The following is a 25,209-nucleotide window of genomic DNA, read 5'->3' as shown; positions in this document are numbered from 1 at the left end:
CAGTCATTCACGTACAATTTCTGCTGATGACTATATCAATGCGGACTGCACTGCTTCGTTTCAGTTGGACGCTAGCACCATTTTTGCTCATTTGCAATGCACATTTCCGGCGCTCTGATCGCCGAGCTCCGACAGTTGTCCGAATGAACGAGAGTTTAATTGCATTAAATAATTCATACACCTGTGGGGCCAGAGGACGACTTCAAATTATCAAATTTTCCAAATTAATGAGGGTCAAATTAATGAGGTTTGACTAATCTGACTACATGTATCCACAACTGCCAATCATAACCCTAAGTAAAAAAAATATCACAGCCCACATAACCGCACACAACAGCCATGCCATGTATAAGAACAACCATACAACATGATGCACAAATAAAACCTTTAGGGAGGCTTTTTCATGAAGCTTTAGAAGCAACATAACTAGATATGCAATGCTGGAGCTGCAGTAGGACAGAATAGTTGAATTCCATAGACAGATCCGACATCCAGCAACAACAAATCAGTTTCAAGAAGGTTGAATATGATGTTTAATGGCGCAAGGGCCAGGTATGGCCAAAGAGCGCCAGTTTCAGGAAGGTTAAGAAGAGATGCTACTTCATACTTGCTATTCTAATTACAATTGAAGCTCGATACAATGAACATAAATCGAATAAATTGTTGGATACAACATAGTAAACTTGAAATGCTTCTCACCGATATCAGAAAGTAAACAAGTAAAAAATGGATGCGTATAATGAATACTGGACATAGCGAAGGTATTTTCATGTCAGGTGAGAGTTCATTACAATGACGTTTGACTGCAATTAAATTGTCAAAACGTACTGAAAGCGCACAGCGAGTTATGAGGAACATTAAGTGGAGGGCCCCAGCTTAATTTTGACCACCTGGGTTTCTTCAACATGCACCTAAATTTCAGTAACACAGCGGCTTTTGCATGCTGCTCCCATTGGAATGTGGCTTTCAATTCTGTGCAATCGTGTGTGTGTAGTCTGCAGGGGTGCTTACCCATCGTAGCAATTACGTCAAAACCTACAAAGCCGTAGAAACACGAGGCAGCCCCGTTGAGTACACCACCCACACCGTATGGAAAGAAGCCTCCCTTGCCATGACCACTGGGAACCTGCACGAAGGAGGCAGCACGTACGAGTATCAAGCACAGGTGGGGCAGCTGGTTGTTTACACTTGCAACAACATTTACAGAAGCAGTAAACTGTATACACAAGGACTAGAAATGACGTCTTCACAATAACATGGCAGCTCTTCAACTTTCTGGATTTATAGCCATAGGGATACTGTGGCATATGGCCTCCTGTCGGCTTTCTATGGCCTAGTCCACTTCCGCTGATCTAACCCTGATTGGACTGACAAAAATCGATCAAATTATCTGGGAGGTCGAATTAAACAAGCTGCAGAAAAACTGCCATAACATACCACTTATTCATTTGGCAATACATGCCCAATTCTAAAGTGCCCCGAAATCAAACGCAAGCCCACTTTCCGTCTGTCCGAAGTAGAAAACTAACGTCAAAATGCCATTAAGGCTTTTAAACAAAGAAATTTTATGTGCACCCAATTTCTAGCACCAAAGTTGAACACCGGTTTCCTGAAGTCAGCTTCGCCGCAGTACACCCATGTGATGCGGCAAAGCATACACATTCCGTAAACACAGTTTTGGTTTTGTATTCGATAGCACCGTGCACGCAATCTTCATCCCAATTTTCTTACGAAAAAAAGAAAAGACGCACATTAGAATCTACTAAATGCCGTAATGAGACATTGTGAGCTACTGTTCTTGCTTGAAAATTTTGCTAGGGCAGACTGCAAATAAGCGTGTCCAGCAGGAGGTGCCCGAATTTGTTGAAGACACCTGTCCCCTAAGCTCCGCAAAGATATGCTGGCCCCAATACACGGGGACACTATTGGCGTCGTTATTGGGACCAGGCGCATACATGCCGACTGGTCAAGTTCGAATTATCCGGTGAAGGCCAACTTTAGGATCGAAATAATTAAAGTTCCAGCCTATAGAAATGCATGGGCGCCAGCCGGGACTTTCATTCGGGATCAAATGAACCAAAAAATTGAGTTAACGGATCTAGCCCTGGAAGTATTCATCCAGCAGCCATCACAGCCATAGCAGAAGGTGTGCAATGTTGTTTCAACAGCAGGCATAACACCGTAGTTGAAGCTAGGAGCAGGTAGCTGGCAAACAAACCCTTGTATGCCACCTGGTGGATACAAGGAAACTCACTATCATGGTGTTAAACTATAACTGAATCAAAAACAAAAAAATAAAATTACTTTTGCACAAACAAAACTGAATTGCAACGTTTTTTTACTTTGGAAGAAAACTAATAAGGAAAACTAACTGTTTACGGTTCAGGTTGGCCACATTCTCCGGAACTTTTCATCCATTCACTGCCTGCAGTTTGCTGTTCAGTCTAAAGTGACAGCACCATTATTGCCGTTTTCACCATGGTGTGCCGGGGGTAGGAGTGTTATAAACTCGCGAGTGTTTGAAACTGGCAGAAGCAGTAAACTGTATATTGTTCTTCAACAGTGGGAGACCTTAATAAAAAAAAAAAAGATAACTGAAATGAAGATGCACTTCCCAGAGACACAGTCCCTATTGATCATACTGGCGTATCAACTGAACTAAGTGTGATAGAAACGACTTATTAAGGGGGAAGCCTTTAACGGCTCATTGTCAAGGTCATCTGCCGTTAGCAGAAACTGTCACAGCTTTCCGGCCTCCTGATTGATCTCCTCTGTGTCGTGACGTCCCTGTCGCCAAGCACAGGTGTGCTTATTGGCTCGCATGCATGACATCACTATCGTCAAGTGCGGGTGTCGGGGTGGTTCGGCGCCATGCGGTGGCAGTGTGTTCGACGGTGCGCCCTGATGTCAGTGTCGTCAGGTGCTTGAGGTGGCCTCCCGATTGGGCGCTGTGTGGCGACCGTCTGCTTGGGTGTGGCGAGGCAGGGGCAGCAGTTTATTTTGCGGTATTGTGTGGGAAGGATGCCTTGTCTCGCCAAACCAGCGTCTCCCAACACGCAACGTGCGGCAGCAGCTGAACGCAAGCGGCACTCAAGGGACACCGAGCGTATAGATCGCATGCATCAGGGCGGCGAGGCGCGTCCGACAGCACAGAGTCCAGGGACACGACGGCCTGACGCAAGAGAGGCAATGCATTTGAAGCGACTCGCTGCATCTCCAGGTACCAAGGCAAATGAAGCTCGGAAGTGCCATGACCGCCATTTTGTCGCGGCAAACCGAGCAAGTACAAGTCAATCGGGTGAAGTGGATGATGAGGATGGTGATCCCCCCCAAGAGCATCCGTGGCTTTACCCGTCGTTGCGCATGCCACTTACGCGTTGGATGTCCTGTCGCCCCCTCGCACCACGTAGTAGCGGTTGTATACGTCCATGACCAATGTGAGAACGAACGTCTTCCCACATCTCGCAGCCACAGTGAAGAAGATTTGGAGAAGTTTCGAGTGTGGTGTAGCAAGTCTCCCAAGTGTCTTCCAAGTCTCCCAAGCCCCGACCTTCGTATAGTGCGGCAAAGGTAAACAGTTTCGGATGTCGATTTTTGGTTATACGGTGTGCGTGTTTTGTAAGTGAAGGCACCTGTTTACATTTTTCATTTAATGTGTCAACTACACATGGAGGAGATATTTTGCAAAACACACAGTGCCGAGTCAAATTCTCACTGAAACATACCTGGCGTACACCTGGACGTGTTGCGCCGGAATGAGACACGGAGGTCTCACGATGCACTGGACATGTGATGTTTTTTACAGCTGACATGATTGCCACTTTCTGTGCAACCACAGGGTGTCAAAAAAGTTGACATTTCCAAATTCCCCGAGTTTTCCAGGTTTTCTCCGAGTGCCTTTGCAAAATTCTCCGAGTGACACAGAACTTTGTTTTACGTCAAGACAGGCTGACACATGTCGCCCCATGCTGTCACTATAGTAAGCATGCTAAAGAATGACTTAATCCAGTTTGAATAGTAAGGAGTATCATTTTATAAAAAAAAAGAATTTGAAGTGAGGGGTTAGTGAATTGCACAGCGAACAACTTTGAAAAAAAAATGGTAAAACTCATTGCAAAAGTGAGTGAAACATCCTCAAATATGAGTTTTACAAAATTATGGGGTTTTACGTGCCAAAACCACTTTCCGATTATGAGGCACGCCGTAGTGAAGGACTCCGGAAATTTCGACCACCTGTGGTTCTTTCACATGCACCTAAATCTAAGTACACGGGGGTTTGCGCATTTCGCCCCCATCGAAATGCAGCCGCCGTGGCCGGGATTCGATCCCGCGACCTTGTGCTCAGCGGCCTAGCACCACAGCCACTGAGCAACCACGGCGGGTACAAATATGAATAAAAACAAGATGCATACATAAACAAATGTTTTCGAATATCCACATCAGTCACGATTTATGATTGACTGTCGATACATATGTGTGAAACGTGGGTGACGCTTGGAACTCCACTGAAAGCAAATCAAGGTGATAGGATGACTGATCATTTTATGATGAGTCATCATATTTACAGAGTAACTTAATATTTAAATATTGTAAAATCAGTCATGCTACATTTCTTCATAAAAAGGATTAAATCCTCTGCTCGAATTACATTCACAAGTTATTCATTAGCCTCAAGCATTTCAAGAAAGAATAAAAAATATATTTCAAGGTTGCTACCGACATGCCCCACATCAAGCGTCACATAAAGCACGGTAGTGCCTTCACCAAAGCAATCCTCTGTAATGATACATATCACACAGAAGCAAAATGGAAATAATTTAGGTTATCAGAAAGTTCAAGCTTAATGTTCATGCTCCATTCCTTGCTACCACTGCCCAGAAATGGCAAAAATAGGTCGCGTCTACAAATGTGGTCGCCGTGACTGAAGGTGATACAAGCTACTTTTATCAATTGCTAGCAAGCTCATTGGTGTGAGGCACGAACTTTGTCACAGATGAGATTCTCAACAGCTGGTGTACCAACCTCAACTCTCCTGACATACTCTCAGCCAGCGCACAATGCCCGAGTATTGCGTTTCACCGCTTTGAAGAGTTTATTTCCGTTTGGATGAGGGACACCTGCATTCCGGCGTCAGCCAACACTTTGCTTTTTTTTTTAGCTCAAGCTCTTTGAAAAAAGCGGCGGCAGGCTTCCTTTCCCATTCATTCCTGAATGCATATGTCCTTTCTGTTCTCGTCGTCCTTCCGCTGCGCGTTCGCTCTACAGACCATTTGAAGCATCCTCTTCGTCAGCTGTGCAGTCAACGTACAATTTTTCGGACTCCCTAAAGGCCACGAAAACGTCAGAAAAATCGGGCAGTCCGAAAAAATGAATGCATGCCTTTTACTGCCATTGAAGGCTCAAATCGCCATAGACACATCCCTACTAGCACACTTATTAGGCATATCGGTGCCCATACTGTGATAGGAGATAGCGGATGGAGGCGTGTATAATTAAGGAATAGATACTGCATCTCGTGACTATTGCCCCTTCCCATGCTTGTTATGCTTCACCGTATAACACTTCTGTACTTAGGCAAAGCTGACTTTTGGGAACCGGCATTGTGCAACGCGCCGTACTTTCCAAGCTTCGAACCTATTCGAGGACCACAAAGACCGAGTCGGTGCAATTGCTTACAACAGCAGATTCTTTCAATGAAAAACACGGCGCCGGATGGCAAGAAGCTTAACAACGAACGTTGAGGCAGCTAGGCCTAGCGTTTACCACGGCGGCGAGGTAATCAACACGGCGGTAGTGGTGGCTCTGATTAATGCCGTTTCAGTCTCGCGGTCACGGCAAAAAGTCTAAAATCGGACGGCGAAGGGCTCTTGCATCCGAAATTTCAGACGTTCTTAGACATTGACTCTATGGGGTACGTGATGGTGCCGCGAAGCCGTCGGGCGTCCGGAAAGTCAGCAGCCGACGACACGGCATCACAAGACGATTCGTTACAATTGCTCTGTTACGCGAGCCAGCATTACTGCAACTTTCGTTCCCATTCAATAAAATTACAGCTAATTTTCCCTGATAGAAGCAGAAATTCCCCGAGTTTTCCCCGAGTATTTCCAGACAATTCAAAATCCCTGAGAATTCCCAGTGTTCCCGGCTGGTAGGCACCGTGACCCACCAACAAGTATGCAGGGATGAAGATTTTTGAGAAGCCAAGCTATGCTCAGCCAGATGGCTCTTGGTTAGCGGTCACGCCCCCTGAGATGTTGCATTTCATTGCACTGTCGTTTGTGGCTGCTCACGGATTTGCACAGAAGCACTAAATGTCCATCACAGACTGGACGAAACCAAGCGAGTGTGCCACTTGAAAACGGTTTTCTACACAGCTAAATAAATGCTTTTCATGTCATTTTTCTCCAGTTTTAAGCCTACTTCATCTACCGTTTTGAAGTAAGATATTTGGATACATGTGGTCATGTTGCATATTATTATTCTGGTAAGACGAACTTATGATCAGATGAACAAAGTTTCATGGTCCCTTTGAGATAATATTAAAGGGAGTCTACTGTGGTCCACAGATAGCATACACTGGTACTAACATCTCAGCCAAGTTTTGCAGTTGTGCAGAACGTGTAGCGCTCGGAAGTGAATCACAATCGAACTTACTCTCAAATTCTCTCTTTTCAACAGGAGCCTCCTCCACCTTGCTCTTTTGGACGCTTTATTTCGTAATATAGCAGATTCCCAGACTTAGCTGCTATTGGCCGGCAGCTGACGTTAACGGTGTTTAGATCAGTGTACTTCTTCCTACATTTCATGTGTATATTTGTTGACAAAGTTTAATAAACAGGCCAAAGTAATCGAAAATCCGATTTTGAATTTCGATAATAACTATATGCTTCTGGAAGAAGACGACTATCGTCTGCTCACGCTCGGCCATGAGCCGTCCATGTAGCAATTAAACTTTGTCCACCCTGCTTATCGGGTGTCGTAGCCATGGGGTCTCGCTAATTGCAACTAGTTTTGAATGCTGAACTAGCCTCAAACGCCGCAGAACCTAAGACCAGACCACACGCATGCTTGCCACCATGCGCTCACTCCTGCCTGCTCCTTGTTAGACGCCTTGCCAGACTTATTGACAGTGCTTCAAAATGCACAAGTTGGATGTGGCTACTATCTGTCGGTCAAGCTGGTGAAGGACAAAGCGAGTCCACACTATGTAACATGGTCAGACGAGTGCACCTACGCGAGCACACGCTCAAGCCCTGTCGTGCAGAAAGCGAACACTGCGCATACACACTACAGTTGCATGTAGCTGCAGTCTGCTATGTGCCGTAGACACCGCAGCTGCCGCGGGGTGCTGCGACGTGTCCATTGACTAAGCGCACTGCAGCTCATTGAGAACAACCACGTTTGGCTCACGTTTGGCACATTGTAGGCACCAAAATCGGAAGTAGTGACTTATATGCCAACATCCAAAATCAAATTTGAGCTGCATGCCACGATGACTTTCAGTAGGTGGAGCGTTGTGGGCATGCCCCACTCCACTATAGCCTTCGCAGTGCAAGGCATTGAATGAGGAACGGAGGCATTGTGCAGGGCTTGTGTGACTGCCAATAACTATTTCCACTGAACACATTGAAGTACAGTTAAACCTCGATATAGCGAACTTCTCGATAAAGTCAAACCCACTTATAACTATACTGGTTTTAACAATATATTGGTTATAATAATGAAAAGCTTCTGTACTGTCAACTTTTGTATGATTTCTATGGGGAAGTAACCTGCTTAATATGATGTCCCTATGCTGCATTATCGGTTATAAGGATGAAGTCTGGCTGCTGGGTGTCCATGCCGAAAGGGAACAGAATGCGAAGTACTTGAAAAAAAAAAAGGGAAAGTTAAATGCGAGCAGCTGCATCATCGCCCGCCACCCCAACTGCCACCCCGTGCATCTCTCCGGTCGCCCTTCCACCCCTTCGAACACAAATGGGCTGCAGCCATAGCTCTGCTCCGCGCCACCCTCCGAAACACGAATGGACAGCACCAGCTGCTTTGACAACGCTGCAGACACTGCTCTCAGATTGCTCACTGGCCCCTCATCGTTGGTTCTTTATTCGATGGCCCTCAAATGCACAATTCTGCTAACAGATTAGGTCGCTCATGCTTGCCTTCGTTTGTTACGTTGAAGTCGTTACTGGCCACATTGTTTCTCAGCCTTGTTTGACTCGCTACCAAAATGGAAGATGGCTGATCCGCCTGCTGATCATCAGCAATGCATGACGTTGCCAGTGAAAAGAAAGCACACTGCTATAGATTTGGAAATGGAGTGCTTCTAGTTGATGAGGCAATCGTCGTGAACATGCTTGCATCGGATAGCGACAGTGACGGCCAAGACAGCAACGCTGATGTGGTAGGGCAGGCTACCTCAACATTGTCCCCGCGGGAGGTCCTGTAGATGATTCAGTCCTTCATGAGCTTGCTTTTGCGAAGGACCTTCCACTTCACTACGTAAAGCACCTGAATGCCTTGGAGAAGGATGTCGGCAAGCTTCGCGTAAAGCAAGCAAGGCTGACAGCCATGCGGTTTTCTGGTGCAAGCCAGTGGGAAGTATGTGCTGAGATGCTTGTGGCGATCATGTCCCAGCGTTTCTTCTGGATTTCTCAAGCCAAGATATTGCCGCGGCAACCTTCCCACATTTTTTAAAAGGCACCTTTTGGGACCCTGAAAGCGATGCCTCAGCAGAGCTCGTATGTCACTTATGTCGCTCTTTGCAGTCGTTATAGCAGTGCCATTCTAGAACGCCGACAGCTGTGGCTTGTGAACAACATGCGAACGGAGTGCACAGGAAGCCGAGTGAAACAGTTAAATGAGTTAACGCAATCAGAAGCCAGATGGAGGAAGGTGGTGGGGAGAACTGGCCTCCCCACCGCTGGTTTTCGCAGAACAGTTACGCCATCCCCCATTGATTTTTTTTTTCATGCAACCCGGTTATAACAATGAAATTTTCATGCGACTTGAATATTGTTATAAGTTGGTTGGACTGTACAACGAAGTATTTAATTTTTCATAACCTCTTGTCAAGAGAACACCATGTAGTCAGAACCTCAATATAATTAAGTGCGTTTGTGTGCAATTTCAATATAACGAAATTTCACTTCCACAGCAAAGGAACACCGAGACAATAAATGGAAACTTCCACGAACGCAGTTGGTCAAATGATTGAATAACAAGTGGCTGCTCGCAAACGCACCTCAAATTGCGTGCGGCTTGACAAGAGCAACTGCGGAAGTGAAGCCACATCATGTTCTGTATGAAGCCCAAGTGCGACAAGATCCTATCACGCCCCTCGCACTTTGCGCTTTAGGTGCAAGTGAAAGTGTGCAAGGGTGAGAAAGAAATATGGTGGCTTAACGCACGAGTGCCTCCTCCCTGCTTGAGCAAAGGGAAGGAGGGGGAGGAGAGCAAGCTCACGGTAATGCGATCAAGCGCATACAAGGGGCATGGAGGGAGGGGGCTTAAGTTGGCGGGTCTTGGCCATGGCGGCGCATGGCTTTAAGCGCAGCTGAGAGCGCATAAGCAGCCGCATATCCTGCTTTAGAGATAACCTTCTGCGTATGCAAAGATTGGCGAGATGGCGTGGCATCATATAAGTAGTCTTCGCGCGCATTTAGTACTGAAGGTTGCGTAATCTCGAGTTTCGGCGACAGGTTGGAGCGAGAGACAAATGAAGCGTTCGCTCCCTGCTGTCGGCGGTTTTCATGACAGCGTCGTCCCAGTACGGGTGGCGCTATCAGCCATGGGGGCAGAATGCATGCGAAAGCATGGGTGGCTTTGCTTAATTCGTACTGCCTGTATGAAGATATCATCGACGTGGCATGAAAACTTATCATTCATGGCAGACTCTCAAATTCATCCAAATGAATTATTTTCTCATTCAAATTTGCTTTTTTCGGTTGCCTGATAATTTTGAAAATTCTGTGGCCCCTTTCCGTGTAAGAAAAATAAATCAGCGACTGTACTTATTTGCATAAAAGGTCAAATTTCGATAATGAAATTTTGATATAACGAAGCAAATTGCCGATTTTACCTACATAACTAGCATATCGAGGTTTAACTGTACTTTTTGCAGCAAAGTATTTCAGAAATAGACTATTTTACCTACAAATGCAATTCTCCCCTTTAGTAAAAAGTGGTTCAGGGCTGCTTTAAATCGAGGACACTATTAGTGTGCTGAAGAGAAATAAACTTGCAAGCAACTCTGCGCTCAGGTTAACGATAATTAAAATGGTAGTTACTACTGGTTCCTTCAACTTTCAATGTGTCCTTTTTGTGCACAGGCCACAAACTAGCATCATGCCATCATGAAAACAATGTCATGGTAGCAGTAAACTCAGCATCAAGTATTGAAGACGGGACAACAATGTCTAGATCCAAAGAAATACACCTCCTGAAGTGCTCATTGTGGCCTCAGCCGTCGGGCCAGTTTATGCTCTTCTGGGTAGCACTTCGTTGAGTGGCTCTATGCATCTTCAGAGACAATGCACGCAGACTAAACTTGAGTACATTGAAGAGGCCTGTTCATGTGAAATACGAAGTTTGTGCACCAAAGATATACAATACTGTAACAACACTGCTCCCATTAGAAGCGAGTCTCCCATCAATGTGTCAATTTAGCATGGCAACATAGAAGTGTACAAGAACAGGTCGGTAGGAAAGCCAACTGCACAATGTGCTCAAACAAAATGTGCTGCTCAAGTTGTCAATGATTCTGTGCCTGCATAACTTTAAAAGGGGCAAGGAAGTATCGCAGTTTATTGCACATCATGTCTACTCGAGTAAGAAGAGAAAAAAAAATACGCGCACACACACTCGGCAAACGCTGCAATGTAATTCTTGCTGTCGCACGGCGTTTGCCAAACATAGTGCTCATTTTTCCACAAGGTCACAAGTTAGTGTACCTATCGGTGACAGGGAATGTTTATGGCTGTACATATTCCTTAAGAGGGTGACTCACGTCACTTGGCTTGAGCTGCCAGTTGGCGATGTCGGCTTTGAAAGAGCCAGCAATGACCACAAAAACCACCACCAGCAAATTGAGGCCCGTGAAGAGATTGTTGAAGCGAGTCGACTCCTTCACCCCAATGGCCAGCATCACTGCAAGGAAATGCACATATGAGTGGCAATAAGCCTTGCGTTTTGTTTGGTGCTCCACACACCAGGTTAATAAAGAAGCTCAAGAACAAGCAAAGGACAGAGCAAAGAGCAAGGGTATGGAAAATGTTAGGCATAAAATTAAGAGGCACGAAGAGAGGTGTGAATTGGAGTGGAAACGGGACTAGCCAATATTTTTAGTTAAGGGGAAAAAATGAAGCTGGGCAGGCCATGTAATGCACAGGGCAGATTAACGGTGGGACCATTAGCATTACAAAATGGGTGGCAAAGGAGCGGAAGTCCAGTCGAGGATGTCAGAAAAATCGAGGTGGGGTGATGTACTGGGAAATTTGCAGGCACAACTTGGAATCAGCTAGGGCAAGACAGTTAATTGGTGAAGCTTGCTGGGAGAGGTCATCTTGTAGTGGACATTAAAATATGCTGCTGCTGAAGATGGTGAAACCTTGTTGAAAGGGACCTGGAATACAACACAGCTAGTTGGCCAAGTGGGCCGAGCATTATGAACGTATAAATGTGCTTGACAGACGTATGCAAAAGATTTTACGAAACGCAATCTCCGCAATGCTCCTCGACAGGTAAAACTACAAGCATATAAAACACTGGTTAGGCCAAAACTCGAATATGCATCACCCATATGGCATCCTCACCAGATTTACCTCAGCAACGCATTAGAATCCATACAGAACCGCGCCGTAAGACACATTCACTCGACATACTCATATGATATCAGCGTATCACCATTAAAAGTAGAGTCTGGTTTGGACACTAGCGCACCGTCGCCGTATCGCGAGCTTATTATTATTCCATAAATTCTTCACCAGCTCGCTTCGCCATGCACCTTACATTGTACCACCTTCACACATCGCTGCGCACAGGTCACCCACTAAATGTTGCTCGCCCTAACGCGCGCACTGTCACCTGCTCGTCATCATTTTTTCATCATACAGCTAGAGACTGGAACGGCCTTCCCCACCATGTCGCTGCCATCACCACCTCATCTGCCTTCGTGGATGAAGTAACGAGTATTCCGACTTTAAAATAAGATAGTGGGCAACCTCCTGTATTTTTGTACTACCCACCCCTTATGTAATACCCCGCAAGGGCCTTTAAGGTAATAAAATGAAAATGAAATGAAATAGAAGGATGAGACATGCAACCAGCACCTACATGTAATACTGGTTTACAAAACTCCCATGAAATGAACTTGCCAAAAGGAAGTGAAATTACAGGTCATTTGATAGCGGAAAAGAAGACTTTTACCAGACCAGCAGGTGCAAAGCTTCAGTCGGTTATGGTAGTTGGCTTTTCAGCAATTTGCTCACCAGTAAAAAACGTCCCTTGAATGTTTGCTACAAATAGCAGGAGCTAACCTCAAACTAACGCTCACAGGTAAGGAGGTTTGCTGCTGACCACACTTTTGGTGCATTGCTTCCATGGAAAACTGAACAGCCTTGAATCTTCCACCAGCTTTTGCTGATCAGGACTAACCACAAGAATGTTGGAGTTGTATGTCTCAAAGGAAGATAGGGCTATCAGATAGTGAATGGTTTTCGGCTAATTTTACCCACCCGGTCTTTCTTTTTAACACGCACCAAAATCTTAAAAACATGTCGGCTGTAACGTCCCAAAACTGCACAGCGGATTATGAGCAACGCTGTAGTAGTAGGCTCTGCATTAATCTTGTCCACCTGTGGTTCCTTAATGTGTACCTAAATCTAAGTAGATCATTCGTGCATTTTGCCCCCGTCAATGTGAAGCTGCCACAACCGGGAGCCAAACCCACGATGTCATGCTCCACGGTGGAATTCTATAGCCACTAAGCGCTCGCAACAGGTGCGCCAAAATGTGGTGCAAAACATTTTATCCACGAAACCCCTACTAAAACGTGACTACCACCCCAGCTTGGAACCGAGCCTACCAATTTTTGCTCGACAGCAGAACTCCACAGCCAATAGGCCACTGAAGCAGATACACTGCAATTTCAAATAAAATCAATCTATTTTACCTCCAAGGGAGAAAGGTAAAGTCGGGAACAGCTTGACAAAGCCTGGTTCCCCTTGGTACAAATTCACAGCATTGAATAGCTAAGTGGTGTGAGCAAAAAAGATAAAGTCAAACGTGTCAACAGGAAATGGTAAGCTTGCACAAACAGTACACCATATTTACTCGCATCAAGATTGCACTTTGTTTCCAGAAGAATTTTGCGCATAGTTTGGGTTTAATACGCGGGGTCAAATTCTGAACAATGTTTTTTTTGCGACTGCCTCTAAACAGTAGGAGATGCGCAGCAAGAGTCGCCATCTGATACAGCGTCTGACACGCCGAAATGGCAGCCAGATCTAAGACGTTCTGCCTTGCCGTAGTGCTGGATCAGATGCCCAGCATGCTTGGGCGCCCGATCCGGCACTACAGCATGGCGAAACGCCTTTGTTTTGGTACATCAGGTGCTGTAGCGGACGCAGCATCGTACTGCGCGTCTTATGTTTATCGCACACCGGGCGTCTGATCTGGCACTACAGCTCGGCAAAACACCATAACAAACCCCGAATCGTACCGTACGTCTCCTCCTACATGGCAGCAAGTTCAGGGTGCGATCATTATGCGAGGAAAAGAAAAAAAATTCGCTTTTTGATTGGAAAAGTGAGGGGTGCGTTTATTATGCGAACAAATGTGATATATAAAAGACGTACTGTATTTCGTACATAAGCACAAGGTGCTTTTGGTAAAAGAGAGGGAATAAACAAAACAGCAAAAAGTGCAACGATAGAACACATGCAAAGCATGCACATATAAGCCTGCAGTTAAAAAAGTGAAACAGAAAAGAGGAAAGAAAAATAAAGCGGCGATCACTCATTCTTAGATTACAATACAGTGCAGTCCACTTATAACGATATCAAGAAAAATGAAAAATCCAATTGCTATAACCGACAGTCACTATATCTGAGCTGCCGTAAAGAAGGAAGGAAGAAAGGCTGCTGAACATACCTTCGTAGCTCCGAAACCAAATTTGCCACTTACGACAAAAAAAATGACGTAGAAAGTAGGGTGTGAAAAATGAAACGTTTATTTATACCTCTAAACAACGTGTGAAGCGTTAGGCGCGCTGAAATAGTCAGAAATCTGCAGTTGCTTTCGCGGAAGTTTCTGGTCCACAACTGCGGTGTGCGTTGCATCCAGCGGCTGCACAAACATTGGCGGCTATAATTTAGCGTGCATGAAATTAATGAGCAACTCTATCGACAACACTGCACTTTGCGTGAACATTGGGGTCGGTGTCAAAGACAGGCCGCTATCAATCTCGTTGTCCCTGCTGTCGTCACCTCCATCGCACAACGCCGCCGTCTGTCGCGAAAACGATCACCCTGTCAGAGACTCTTTGCAGAACAAGGCAGCGCTATCTGCACTCAGAAACTCCTCGATCGAAGCACCACCTATTTTATGAACAGTAACAAAGTGCTCCCAGAGTTCGATAATGTCAGTGGCTGCCACCATGTTGGTTTCACACATAGGGGGTTTTGCCCTGCCACACAAAGACTGCCGTTTCCATAAGTTGTCATGGTCAATGGTTCTAGCCTTCATGATTCTGGCGCTCCCGGTTTTCAGAATCATCAATATCATCAAATGCGTGAGCTGGTACTTCGAGCCTTGCAAAATTTGCAGCTTCATCTCAAGCGAATGCGCTGCTTCAGTGGCACATTTCTGCGCTCGCTGAGGAGAAGAGAGGGAAATTGTAGCAAGGGATCGCAGGGCCTGTCCGCTTCTTGCTTTTTCTCTTTCTATGGACACTCGCCGGTGATGCAGACGCAAGGCAGCTGGAACCATTTTGTGGCACGCTGCGCCAGCTTGCAATGCTCTCCGTGGCTTTCGCAATTGGCGCCGCGTGGTAATGGCGGGAGATACGAACCCGCATAGGCAAACTTGTCATCCCTTCTCAGTTAAGAACTTAGCAATGCAAATTTCACGACTATTCTGCATGAAGAATGCTATCCAAAAGGCAGAATTTCAACCATATATGATATGCAGTGAATAACATATCGTTATGGTTTTTTTCTCATGGCCTTAATGCCCAAGTTGATACTTTGAAGCCGGCTCATCGTTATACAGTCGTATCTCGATAATTTGAACTCAAAGTGGACCAAAAATTTATTCGAATTAAAAGAAGGTTTGAATTAAAGAACGCTCATTGAATGAAGGACTTGCCTGCAATGGCACATGTGCATTGAGCTAACAAGAGTGGAAAGCTCCAGAAGATTTATTCACATGCATTTGCAAATAACATTCAGTTGTTTATTAGGCGTATCGGTGCTCGTACTGTGATAGGAAGCGGCGGGTGCACGCACGTATAATAAAGGTAAACTTTTGTCCCGAGACAGTTGCCCCTTCGAACTTTTGGTATGCTTCACCGCATCTGACTGCTGTTTGGGGCAAAGTTGACTTTTGGGAACCGGCATTATGCAACGCACTGTGCTTTCAGAGCTCCGAAGACATTAGCAAGGATTACAAAGGTGGAGTCAGCGCCATTGCTAACAGCGGCGAATCGTTTCAATGAAAAACACGGCACCGAGCTGCAAGAAGGTTAGTAGTGAAGGTCGAAGTAGCTAGGCCTACTGTTGCTGTGGTGTGGCTACAGCTGCCAGTGGATCTGCGTGCGAGAGCACAGACTCGAGGCGACGCGATAGTCAAAATGGCAGTGGTGGTGGCTTCGATTAATGCCGTTTCAGACCTGCAGCCATAGCTAAAAGTCTGGAAAGTCGGACGGGCGAAAGCTTTCTGCGTCCAAAATTTCAGACGTTCTTATAGATTGACTATGGTGTACATTGCAGTGCAGCGACACTAACAGAAGCCACTAACCTGTCGCGAACAGAAGTAATCGGTGATGCACACTTGCCCATGCTTGCGCACATACTCCTGCCCCATTTTTTTTTTTTTCTTCACGCATGGTGTTTTTGAGAAGTCTCTCCTAAGCTCTTCCCTATGACGGGATCGGAGGAATGCTAGTCAGAGGCGCCGCCACGTGATTTGGTGCGCTGCCGAGAGCATTGTCGGAGCGCAGCATGTTCGAAATAACTGTTGCAAATGCTTGCTCATTCACAAATTACCGGGCGTTTCCACCCACTGGAATACACAGCGTTCGCGGGACCACAGCGTCAGTTCGAATAAACTGAATATTCGAATTAACGAGATTCGAATGTATGCGGTATCGTTATAAGTGGACTGCACTGCATAGAACAGTGCAATTTACACCGCTTTCCCCGTCAAGCAGTCAAGCAGCTCGAGGGCAAGTCCAACAAACTGTGCAACAAACATGTCGGGTGGGAAAAAGGCAGAATTATGGTTATGGTTAAAATGCGTAGATGGGCTAAACGAGCTAAAGTACTGCAAAACATGATAAATTAGTAAGAGTATGTGCTGAGCTAGCGGGTACATGATCAGCAAGGAATTAAACCAGTGAACTAGATGCATACAGAGACAAGTGCACAAGACGATGCTGGACTATCAACTGTCAGTTGACAGTCCAGCACCTTTTCGAACTTTGTCTCTGTGTATCAGTCTGGTTCTTCCGTTTAATTCCTTGTTGACCAATCAAGAACAGCAAATTATCTGCAAGATTGAACTGCATCTTCTTCACGGACAAGTCCAAGAAGCTTTATCAATTTATGAAATGGTGCATGCTTCTGCATGTTTGTACAGGTTAGTGCATGTCCTCGTGCTACCTTCTCTGGCTTCGTGCACTACCAGACAGAACTTTGTACGTGTTCGTGCCGTTTGACTGTACTCAGTGTTCTTCAGCCCTTTCTGGGATTTTTTTACTGTCACACAAAGTGGAGTAGCCGGTGCCACCTAAAGGTGCCAACCTCTCCTATAATGTTACAATAGCTCTTTGCACTCATGTGTCGGGCCCCTCCTGACACAAAAATATTCGGTCTAGTCAAATGTTGGGTAGCGCCCGACATGCCTGCACGCTTGTATTCGTCATTTATTTAAGTTGGCAGCACTAGCTTTCGATAACATTTTGGGCTAAAAAGTGCACTTTGCAATGTTTCCAGACTAGGGCAGCTCTCTTGTTTTGTTTTTTTCATTCCTCCATGCTCAAACAGATTTCTTGCACAAATTGAGCCATAAAGTGCCGACAAGATGGCGATGTTTGCCACAGGTGCGTGTTGTGGGCCAAATTCATGCAAATTCACCAACTCAGAAGGACATAAGTGCTGTGGATGGATATATTTCAGCACCAGACAATCAGCTAACATTCTTGGATGAGAGCGCTTTAGAAGAAAGCAACAATGAGGACCCTGCTGACTTGCCATGCAAATCCTGGCCTCTACCTAGGAGAGTGCTTCAAGTGCTACTACAGAGTGCTCAAGTACGTACCTTCGAGAGCCTCGGAAATAAATGCCTTATCTGAAATAAATTACCCACGGTGCGTTTGTTTACCCAAGCACTTTCTCTGCAAGGCATCTAAACGCGCAATGGCTCCCGATTGGAACGACCAGAAATTGGGTAAATGCACATAGAGCGTAAAAGGTTAATCATAGCAATAATAATTTAAAAGAAACACTGGATGAAGTGATGGCTCCCCCTCTGCTTACTGGCCAGAAAGAGGGTGATGCCCAGAGCAAACAAGTCTGGGTACGACGAAAGCCAGCTGACGCTGATGGGCATCCACTGCCGCATGTGCGTCTCAATGGTGTGGTTCAGCAGGCTGTCCAGGTATCCGCTGTAACCTCTTGCCACTGACGCCGTACCTGCCATTTGTGAAATGGCCAAAGAAAAAGGCAAGACCACAGAAGCTTTGAGACACTGTAGTAGCATTCAAAGGTGCCAGATAACACCACTAAACAAATGTTGAGCTAGTTGTTCAGGGTGAAGTTCAACAGGCACTGCAAATAAAGGTGGGCAAGGGATACACACAGGCCATTCACACATGTTTCTTCCATTTATGCTGCTCCTAAAGAAATGAACAAGCAAAGGCAATAGCTAGAGAGTGATTATGCACAGCAGTAATTCGCGACTGGGTAGCTTTAGAAATAGAGGGCCGGTAATTGCAGGACTATCGGCTGAGAGTACAAAAGAACACTAAAAGCCCAAAAGAACACAGAGGGTCTACATAATAAAGCCTGGGATTCTGTATACGCCAAGTTGCTTGGTTACGCTATTTCTAAAACTCACTAATAGAAGAAAACGTTTGCAGTGGCATGCAACCAATGAGTTTTGAAGAGTCTCAGATTTTTGCCATCTCTTTCCTACGTTGTCTTTCCCTTCCGTCAGCTTTGCAGTGCCTTGTGCCCCTGTGCAGCCATTTTTTTTTTTCGTCATGGAAATACATTGTAACCACTATTTTTTCAAGGTTGACACTGGCCAATGTTACAGCTCATAAGCAAGCACTGAAGCATTGAGCAATGCAAGAGATGAATGAAAAAACGCTGTACAAGAATAAATAAGGAACGAACGGTGAGCAACTCACCGATTATGTACTCAAGGATGAGGTTCCATCCAATGATGAATGCCATGAGCTCCCCTACCGTAACGTAACTGTAGATGTATGCTGACCCTGCCCGAGGGACGCGCGATCCAAACTCTGCATAGCATAGGCCTGCAAACATGAAGAAAAATTTTTGAGTGACTACACAGGTGGACACTTACTTTTAATATTCTGAAACACATCTCACAGAAAGCAATGAAAGAGAATCTGCAAGATCAACTGCAACCAACTGCATGTACAGCAGAGGCCTGCCAACATGTTCCTCGATCGAGTGTTTTATTGTGCTTTAAGTCGTCGCCGAGGCCCAGTCATGGTAGAACAACCGAGATTGCAATTTAGTGCGATGCAAGTATATTATGCTGTTGTACCATGGCATCACATACAGTATTCAAAAATTTTATGCAAGATGACAACGAAATATTCAACATATATTGTAAACCAGAATTTAAATGTAATGCCAAACAAAATGCTAATGTGGTCTTGTGCCAACCACAACAGGTATGCAGACTGCCACAAGGCAACCTTTCGAAATGCTTTATTTTTTTATTGGGAAGTAAAAGCTGTTTCATCAGAGGCACAAAAGAAATGCTGAACTTCAGAGACTTCTTAAAAATGAAGCTGCTTAAAGAGGCATTCAATAGAGAACGCCCGTAACAATCAAACGCTAATTTGCATCGCATGTTTCCCAACTAATAGATATTTTTCCTGCAGTCCCCTTACAAACTCTAGGGCAGTTTGACTGCACTCTGCATAAGTAAAGAAGGTGCATAATGAAAATTTGCATCGGCATTAGCTTTTTTCAGGGTGCATATAACAGGGCAGAACAACAGCAAAGACTTTGCGCATGAGAAATTTTCTGTGAGGGTACCCTTTATACAACCATGGTCCAACACAGGATGGGGTCACTTGCATAATAAACCACATGCAGAGACTGGGACCAATGGTGCCAACAATATCCCGACTAAACAAAGGCAACTCTGCAAAACTTCTGAATACTTGAGCAACACATGGGCGACAGTGTGCTGGTACGTGCAACAATGTAACCTCTCACCTTAGTCACTAAGGAATTTAAATTTCTGTAAGAAACATTTGGCCGTAAAGTAAGGGTAGGAGTTCAGGCTTGCTCATTTTTTTCATAACACTAAAAGTGAAGTCACTGCAATAGAAGAACAAAGACAGGCAAGAAATAAGTGCTGCCACATAAATAAACTTTCCAAGCACTAACGAAGTTTGCAGAATGATCAAAAATAATTGGAACTCCTTAACAGTGAATATGTGTTTCAGAGTGTAAACAAGAGACGTTGAATAATGGTTGCAATTATGCAATACATTGTTTGCACTAGATGTTTGAAGGTTGCCCAATAATTCTGATCACGTGAAGCCCTTTAACGTGTAGCTAGATCTAAGTATGTGACAGCTTTTACATTTTGGTCCCACTTCTATGCCTGGAATTCACACCTGTAACCTTGCACTTGGCAGTGAACTGCCACAGCGTCGGGGCTAGTTTGGCAGGTACCAGCAATGCTGATAACAGTAGGCTCAGAGTTTGGATATGGACTAGCTGCAAAATTTTGCTACAGGTGCATGAGAACACAAAGACACAGCAGACAACTTGCAGTAAAAATACTGTTCCACTTTTTTTAACAAAGCACCATTTTATGTAATGAAACAATAACTGGAATGCCAATCTACCTCATCATTGATTTTATGAATGACTTTCTCGAAATTGGCGTTCAAGGTGCATACAGCTCAAAACTCATCAGGCACAACTCAGACTGCAATATGTGGCGCAATGTAGTTATTTAAAAGCTTAGCAACACTTTTTAATAATAAGTTCACTATGCATATCGATTTCTTGTGCGAGTAATGTCTACCTCCGTGTAATCCAGCTCTGCTACAGGCAATTTTTTGAAATTTTGTACGGCCCAGAATAAAAGGACCCGGTATGTCAAAATGCAATGGCTGTTACTAAACGCGTTACAATGCTTAAGACATACGAATCCCACCTAGGCACTCACCTGAGAATACGGAGGCGACGGCGGCGACAAGGAATGAGAGGACAACAGAGGGTCCGGCCTTGGTGCTGGCCACTTGTCCGGCCAGGACATAGATGCCCAGGCCTAGGGTACCCCCGACACCTGCAAGCACAAAAGGCGGGGCACATATTTTATTCTTTTAACACAACGACAGTTGCTTTACAGCTGGATTACACAATTGAAACTCCATAGAGAAGTCCCAGGACGGTCCGCTAAAAAAATTCGATTAGATTCTGCAGCTTTCCGTGCCAAAACCACGGTATGATTGAGAGGCATGCCGTAGTGGGGTCTCGGTAATTGTGACCACCTGGGGTGCACCTAAAGCTAAGTACGCGAGTGTTTTTGCATTTCTCGGCCGTTTATCGAAATGCGGTCCCCACGTCTGGAAATTGAAGCCACAATCTCATGTTTCGCTAAGTCAATGCAGCGGGTACAATGGCTTGTGTGTGGCACTGGCATGGGCATGGTTGGTGTCCAGAAGGCACAGGTACAATGGTCTTGGAATGAAACACACCAATTTAGGGCCAACTAATAATATGTGTACGTATGTTGCCGCCTTCTGTAGCTTGGGCGACACCAGTGGATTTTTGGCTTTTACACTTGGATCAGAGGACCTACCACCTTCAGTAACCAGATGCACAGCAACGCAAGATCGCAGTGTTAATATGTGCACTTATTCGGTTTTCTACTTCGAAATTTCCCTGTCACATTTCATTCTGCGAGTATTTGCATGCAGTGGAGTTGGCACAGCGTACAGGAACACACCTAGAAAAAGGTAAAAAGGTCAGACCACTAAAAGAAATAGAAAAAAAAGACATTTCAGCTCCCCTGATGGGAGCCTTGTAGTTCAGGGGAGCCAAAACTTTGTGTTTTTTTTAGGGGTCAGCATCCTTTTTACCTTTTACCATGATGCCTCCTGACCAGACAGGCTTCCGTCAAAACCTCGACTTCAGGAACAAACCTAATAAAATATCTTTGGTAAGCTGGCGCATGTTTTTTACCAGTACTGTGGTGCAGCAGTTAGGACACGGACGATGGAAATGACGATGGAAAGGTGCACAATTTGAAGTTAAATTTATTTCCAGAAGAAAAAGACATTTCTAGCACGTGCACAGAGAAGCAAGAATGAAGAGCATCCTCAAGGTGTATTTTTATAATCAAGTAAGTACACACTTGTCCGTGACGTTTATTATACATGTCCTTACTGCCACGCCATAATGCTGATCATAAAAATGCGGGAACTTGTATTGGACATGGCAGAGTGCGTAGAGTACTAAGCTCAGATATAGTGAAGCATTTCCAAAGTACAGAGTCGGTTTTGAACAATGGCAAACCAGACCCATAGGGCATCCAAAGGGTGTAAGAACTTTGTTAGAGGGCTCGACTGTCTGGGACGTTTCAGTTGCTCGGATTCGCATACATATATGAAGGTTGTTCTGCATAAGGCATTACCGAATTTTCTAATTTGTTCTGGTCCAAGCCAACTGCAATTTTTTTTTTCACATAGCCGATTGTTAGCTTAACAAAGGTGGTATTCTCCCAAAACATATTGAGGAAAATAATATAAATGAAAGAAAATAGAAGCTATATTATGGGCATTTAAAACCCAAAAATAAAATAAAGGAAGTGTCCTAAATTGCATTTTTGTGATGACTGGACTTTATGTGTTCATTAAAAGGCAAGTTTTCTACAGATGTGTGAAACACTAAATATTCAGCAACATTATTTCTCACATCTGGTTTCTCATCGTTAAAAAATTGAAGTGGCTCCCACATGCCCAAACACCGTTTATCTCAAAATATTTTAGGAAAATGCAGTGCTTGTTATGCTGTCACCTTTTTTTTTAACAAAAATGAACTATTGCCTCAGTTGGGATAGTTGATGTGAAATGACCATTACATATACACACACACACACACACACATTTTTTTACATACTGTGACTAATTATTCATTTCCAATTAACTTTCAGCTTCTTAGATCACAGCACCTATCTTGTACACTTGCTGCAACTGTCCTCACTTTTTGTATTTTTGTAATAATTTCCAAAAACGTATAAATTTCCCGTACAGCATGTTTTATACGTTGCTGCAGCTATGAGGCCTTCCATTTGATGATGATGATGATGTTTGAGGTTTAATGGCGCAAGGGCCAGTTATGGCCAAAGAGCACCATGCTAGTGGTAATGAATATGTCGTGGTCCGATGGGTTCTGTGAATTTAATGTGACTTGGCTGTAGAGGGGCCTAAACGAGTTTGTGTAAATTGCATAAAAATTACCCGTAATAAAATTATGGCAATGATTAAAGACATGTACTATGATCACTAAAATACATTAAAAAGAATGATGCATTATATAAAATATGCGAGAGATTAAAATTGTCTAAGAGCACTACTGCCTCGCCAGAGCCCTAAAAACGCAAAGGCCGAGAGGCATGTGCTATGCAAAATAGCTATCACAGCGGCATCCTCTGAAGAGAGGAGACGCTATGAACGTATAGGGCTAATTACATGTAACACAACATCTTTCAGGAAGTCTAGGACTGCGTTAGTGTCAAAGAGTGGTTCTGGGCCGAGTAACATTACAGGATGAAGGGGAATGTGCTGACGGTATGCTAATGGAAAATGTTTCTTTCTGTCAGATTCGGCTTTCCGACACTCCAGGAGGACATGGAGGACGGTCAGCCTCTCCCCGCATCTCCCACAGGTTGGGGGCTCGTTTCCAGTAAGTAAAAAGTTATGCGTGCCAAAAGTGTGTCCTATTCTTAGACGACAGAATAGGACATCTGTCCGGCGTGATTTTGTTACAGGAGGCCAGAAACCTAATTGTGGCTTTATTACATGTAGCTTATTATTGGTTTCCAGGTCCCACAAGCGCTGCCAGTAGTTTCGCAGTTTCCTTCTTAAGAAAGGCTTCAGGTCTGCGACAGGGACTGTAGCGGTAGAATTAACAGTGTGCGATGCAATTGATGTGGCCATTTGGTCCACTAACACGTTACCCTGGATGCCCCTATGTCCAGGCACCCAGCATATTATCACATGCTGGTTAGATACATATGCTTTACTTACGGCGGAATAGAGTTCAATGATTACAGGATTTTTGTGCTTGCAGAACGATATCAAAGACTTCACAACACTTAGGGAGTCCGTGTATATAATTGATTTTTTGAGTTTTGATTTCCTTATATGCTTCACGGTCGACAGTATTGCGTAGGCCTCAGCCGTGAAGATACTAGTTTCCGGATGCAGTAAATCGGATTTCGAGAAGGATGGACCGACGGCTGCATAGGACACCCCATCGTGTGACTTCGATGCATCTGTGTAGAACTCAGTTCAGGAGTATTTGTACTGGAGTTCCCGAAAGTGCATTTGGATTTCAATCTCTGGAGCATGCTTTGTGACTTCCACGAAAGATATATCACATTGTATGAGCTGCCACTCCCACGGAGGCAGCAGCTTGGCTGGATGCATTAGGGGGAGCTCGAGGAGTGGAACGTGCATTTCTTCACTAAGCTCCCTCACACGCAGCGAGAAAGGCTGTCTTACGGAGGGACGATTGCGAAAGAGTGTAGCATGTCATGTCATTAATGATATTAAAACAGGGATGTTGTGGATTTGAGTGGACAGTCAGAAAATATGTTTGGCTGATGCATGTTCTCTGCAGATGAAGTGACCACTCATTTGATTCTACATATAAACTTTGTATGGGACTCGTTCTGAAAGCGCCAGTGGCCAGTCGGATTCCTAGATGGTGGACCGGATCTAGCATCTTTAGCACGCTGGGGGCTGCAGAATGATAGATCACGGCACCATAGTCTAGTCGTGATCGAATGAGGCTCTTATAGATATTCATTAAACACTTTCTGTCACTACCCCATGTAGTCTGGGATAGAAGTTTGATTATGTTCATTGTTTTCAGACATTTTTCTTTAAGATATTTAATGTGGGGGACGAAAGTGAGTCTGTAGTCAAGTATGACACCTAGGAATTTGTGCTCTTTGCCGATAGGTATTCGTTGTCCACACAGTTCTAAGGAAGGATCCGGAACCAGGCCTCTCTTGTAAAAAGAACGCAAGAGCTTTTGTTAGGATTGATCTTAAATCCATTCTTGTCTGCCCACACTGAGACTTTGTTCAGGCCATGCTGTACCTGTCTCTCGCAGACTGCAAGGTTACAAGATTTGAAAGCTATTTGAATGTCGTCCACGTAGACAGAGCAAAAGATGGCGGGTGGTAATGAAGCACCAAGCGTGTTCATCTTCACGATAAAGAGCGTGCAGCTCAGCACGCCTCCTTGGGGTACACCCGTTTCTTGCGTAAAAGGGCGTGAGAGTGCATTGCCGACTTTTACCCGGAAGGTACGCTTCCGGGTAACCCGGAAGCCCTTCCATTTTTACCCTTCCATTTGACATATGGTGTCTCTGTATCTATGAGAATCTGCCAGCATGCATAAATGGCAGCATTTATTTCTCACTCATCCACATACTTCACGACACAAACAAACAATGATATGTACAGACTTGTGCCTGT

The 25,209-nt window shown here is 44.7% G+C and overlaps 1 protein-coding gene across 3 annotated transcripts in view; it reads right to left on the bottom strand.

The window, feature by feature from the left end:
• The window catches only part of LOC135915920 (cationic amino acid transporter 2-like), a 146,813-nt gene that overhangs the window by 57,296 nt on the left and 64,308 nt on the right, over window positions 1–25,209 (bottom strand). For all 3 annotated transcript variants that reach the window (XM_065449109.1, XM_065449110.1, XM_065449111.1), the window contains exons 3-7: window positions 20,665–20,784; window positions 18,629–18,757; window positions 17,754–17,909; window positions 11,006–11,145; window positions 1,012–1,126 (exon numbers count right to left, since the gene is read on the bottom strand). In XM_065449109.1, the coding sequence (XP_065305181.1) occupies window positions 1,012–1,126; window positions 11,006–11,145; window positions 17,754–17,909; window positions 18,629–18,757; window positions 20,665–20,784 (660 nt within the window). The remainder of the gene's footprint in view (window positions 1–1,011; window positions 1,127–11,005; window positions 11,146–17,753; window positions 17,910–18,628; window positions 18,758–20,664; window positions 20,785–25,209) is intronic.

This window comes from Dermacentor albipictus, chromosome 2 (assembly GCF_038994185.2).
Source record: "Dermacentor albipictus isolate Rhodes 1998 colony chromosome 2, USDA_Dalb.pri_finalv2, whole genome shotgun sequence".
Classification (NCBI taxonomy): Eukaryota; Metazoa; Arthropoda; class Arachnida; order Ixodida; family Ixodidae; genus Dermacentor; species Dermacentor albipictus.
This window is presented reverse-complemented; position numbering and strand designations above follow the sequence as displayed.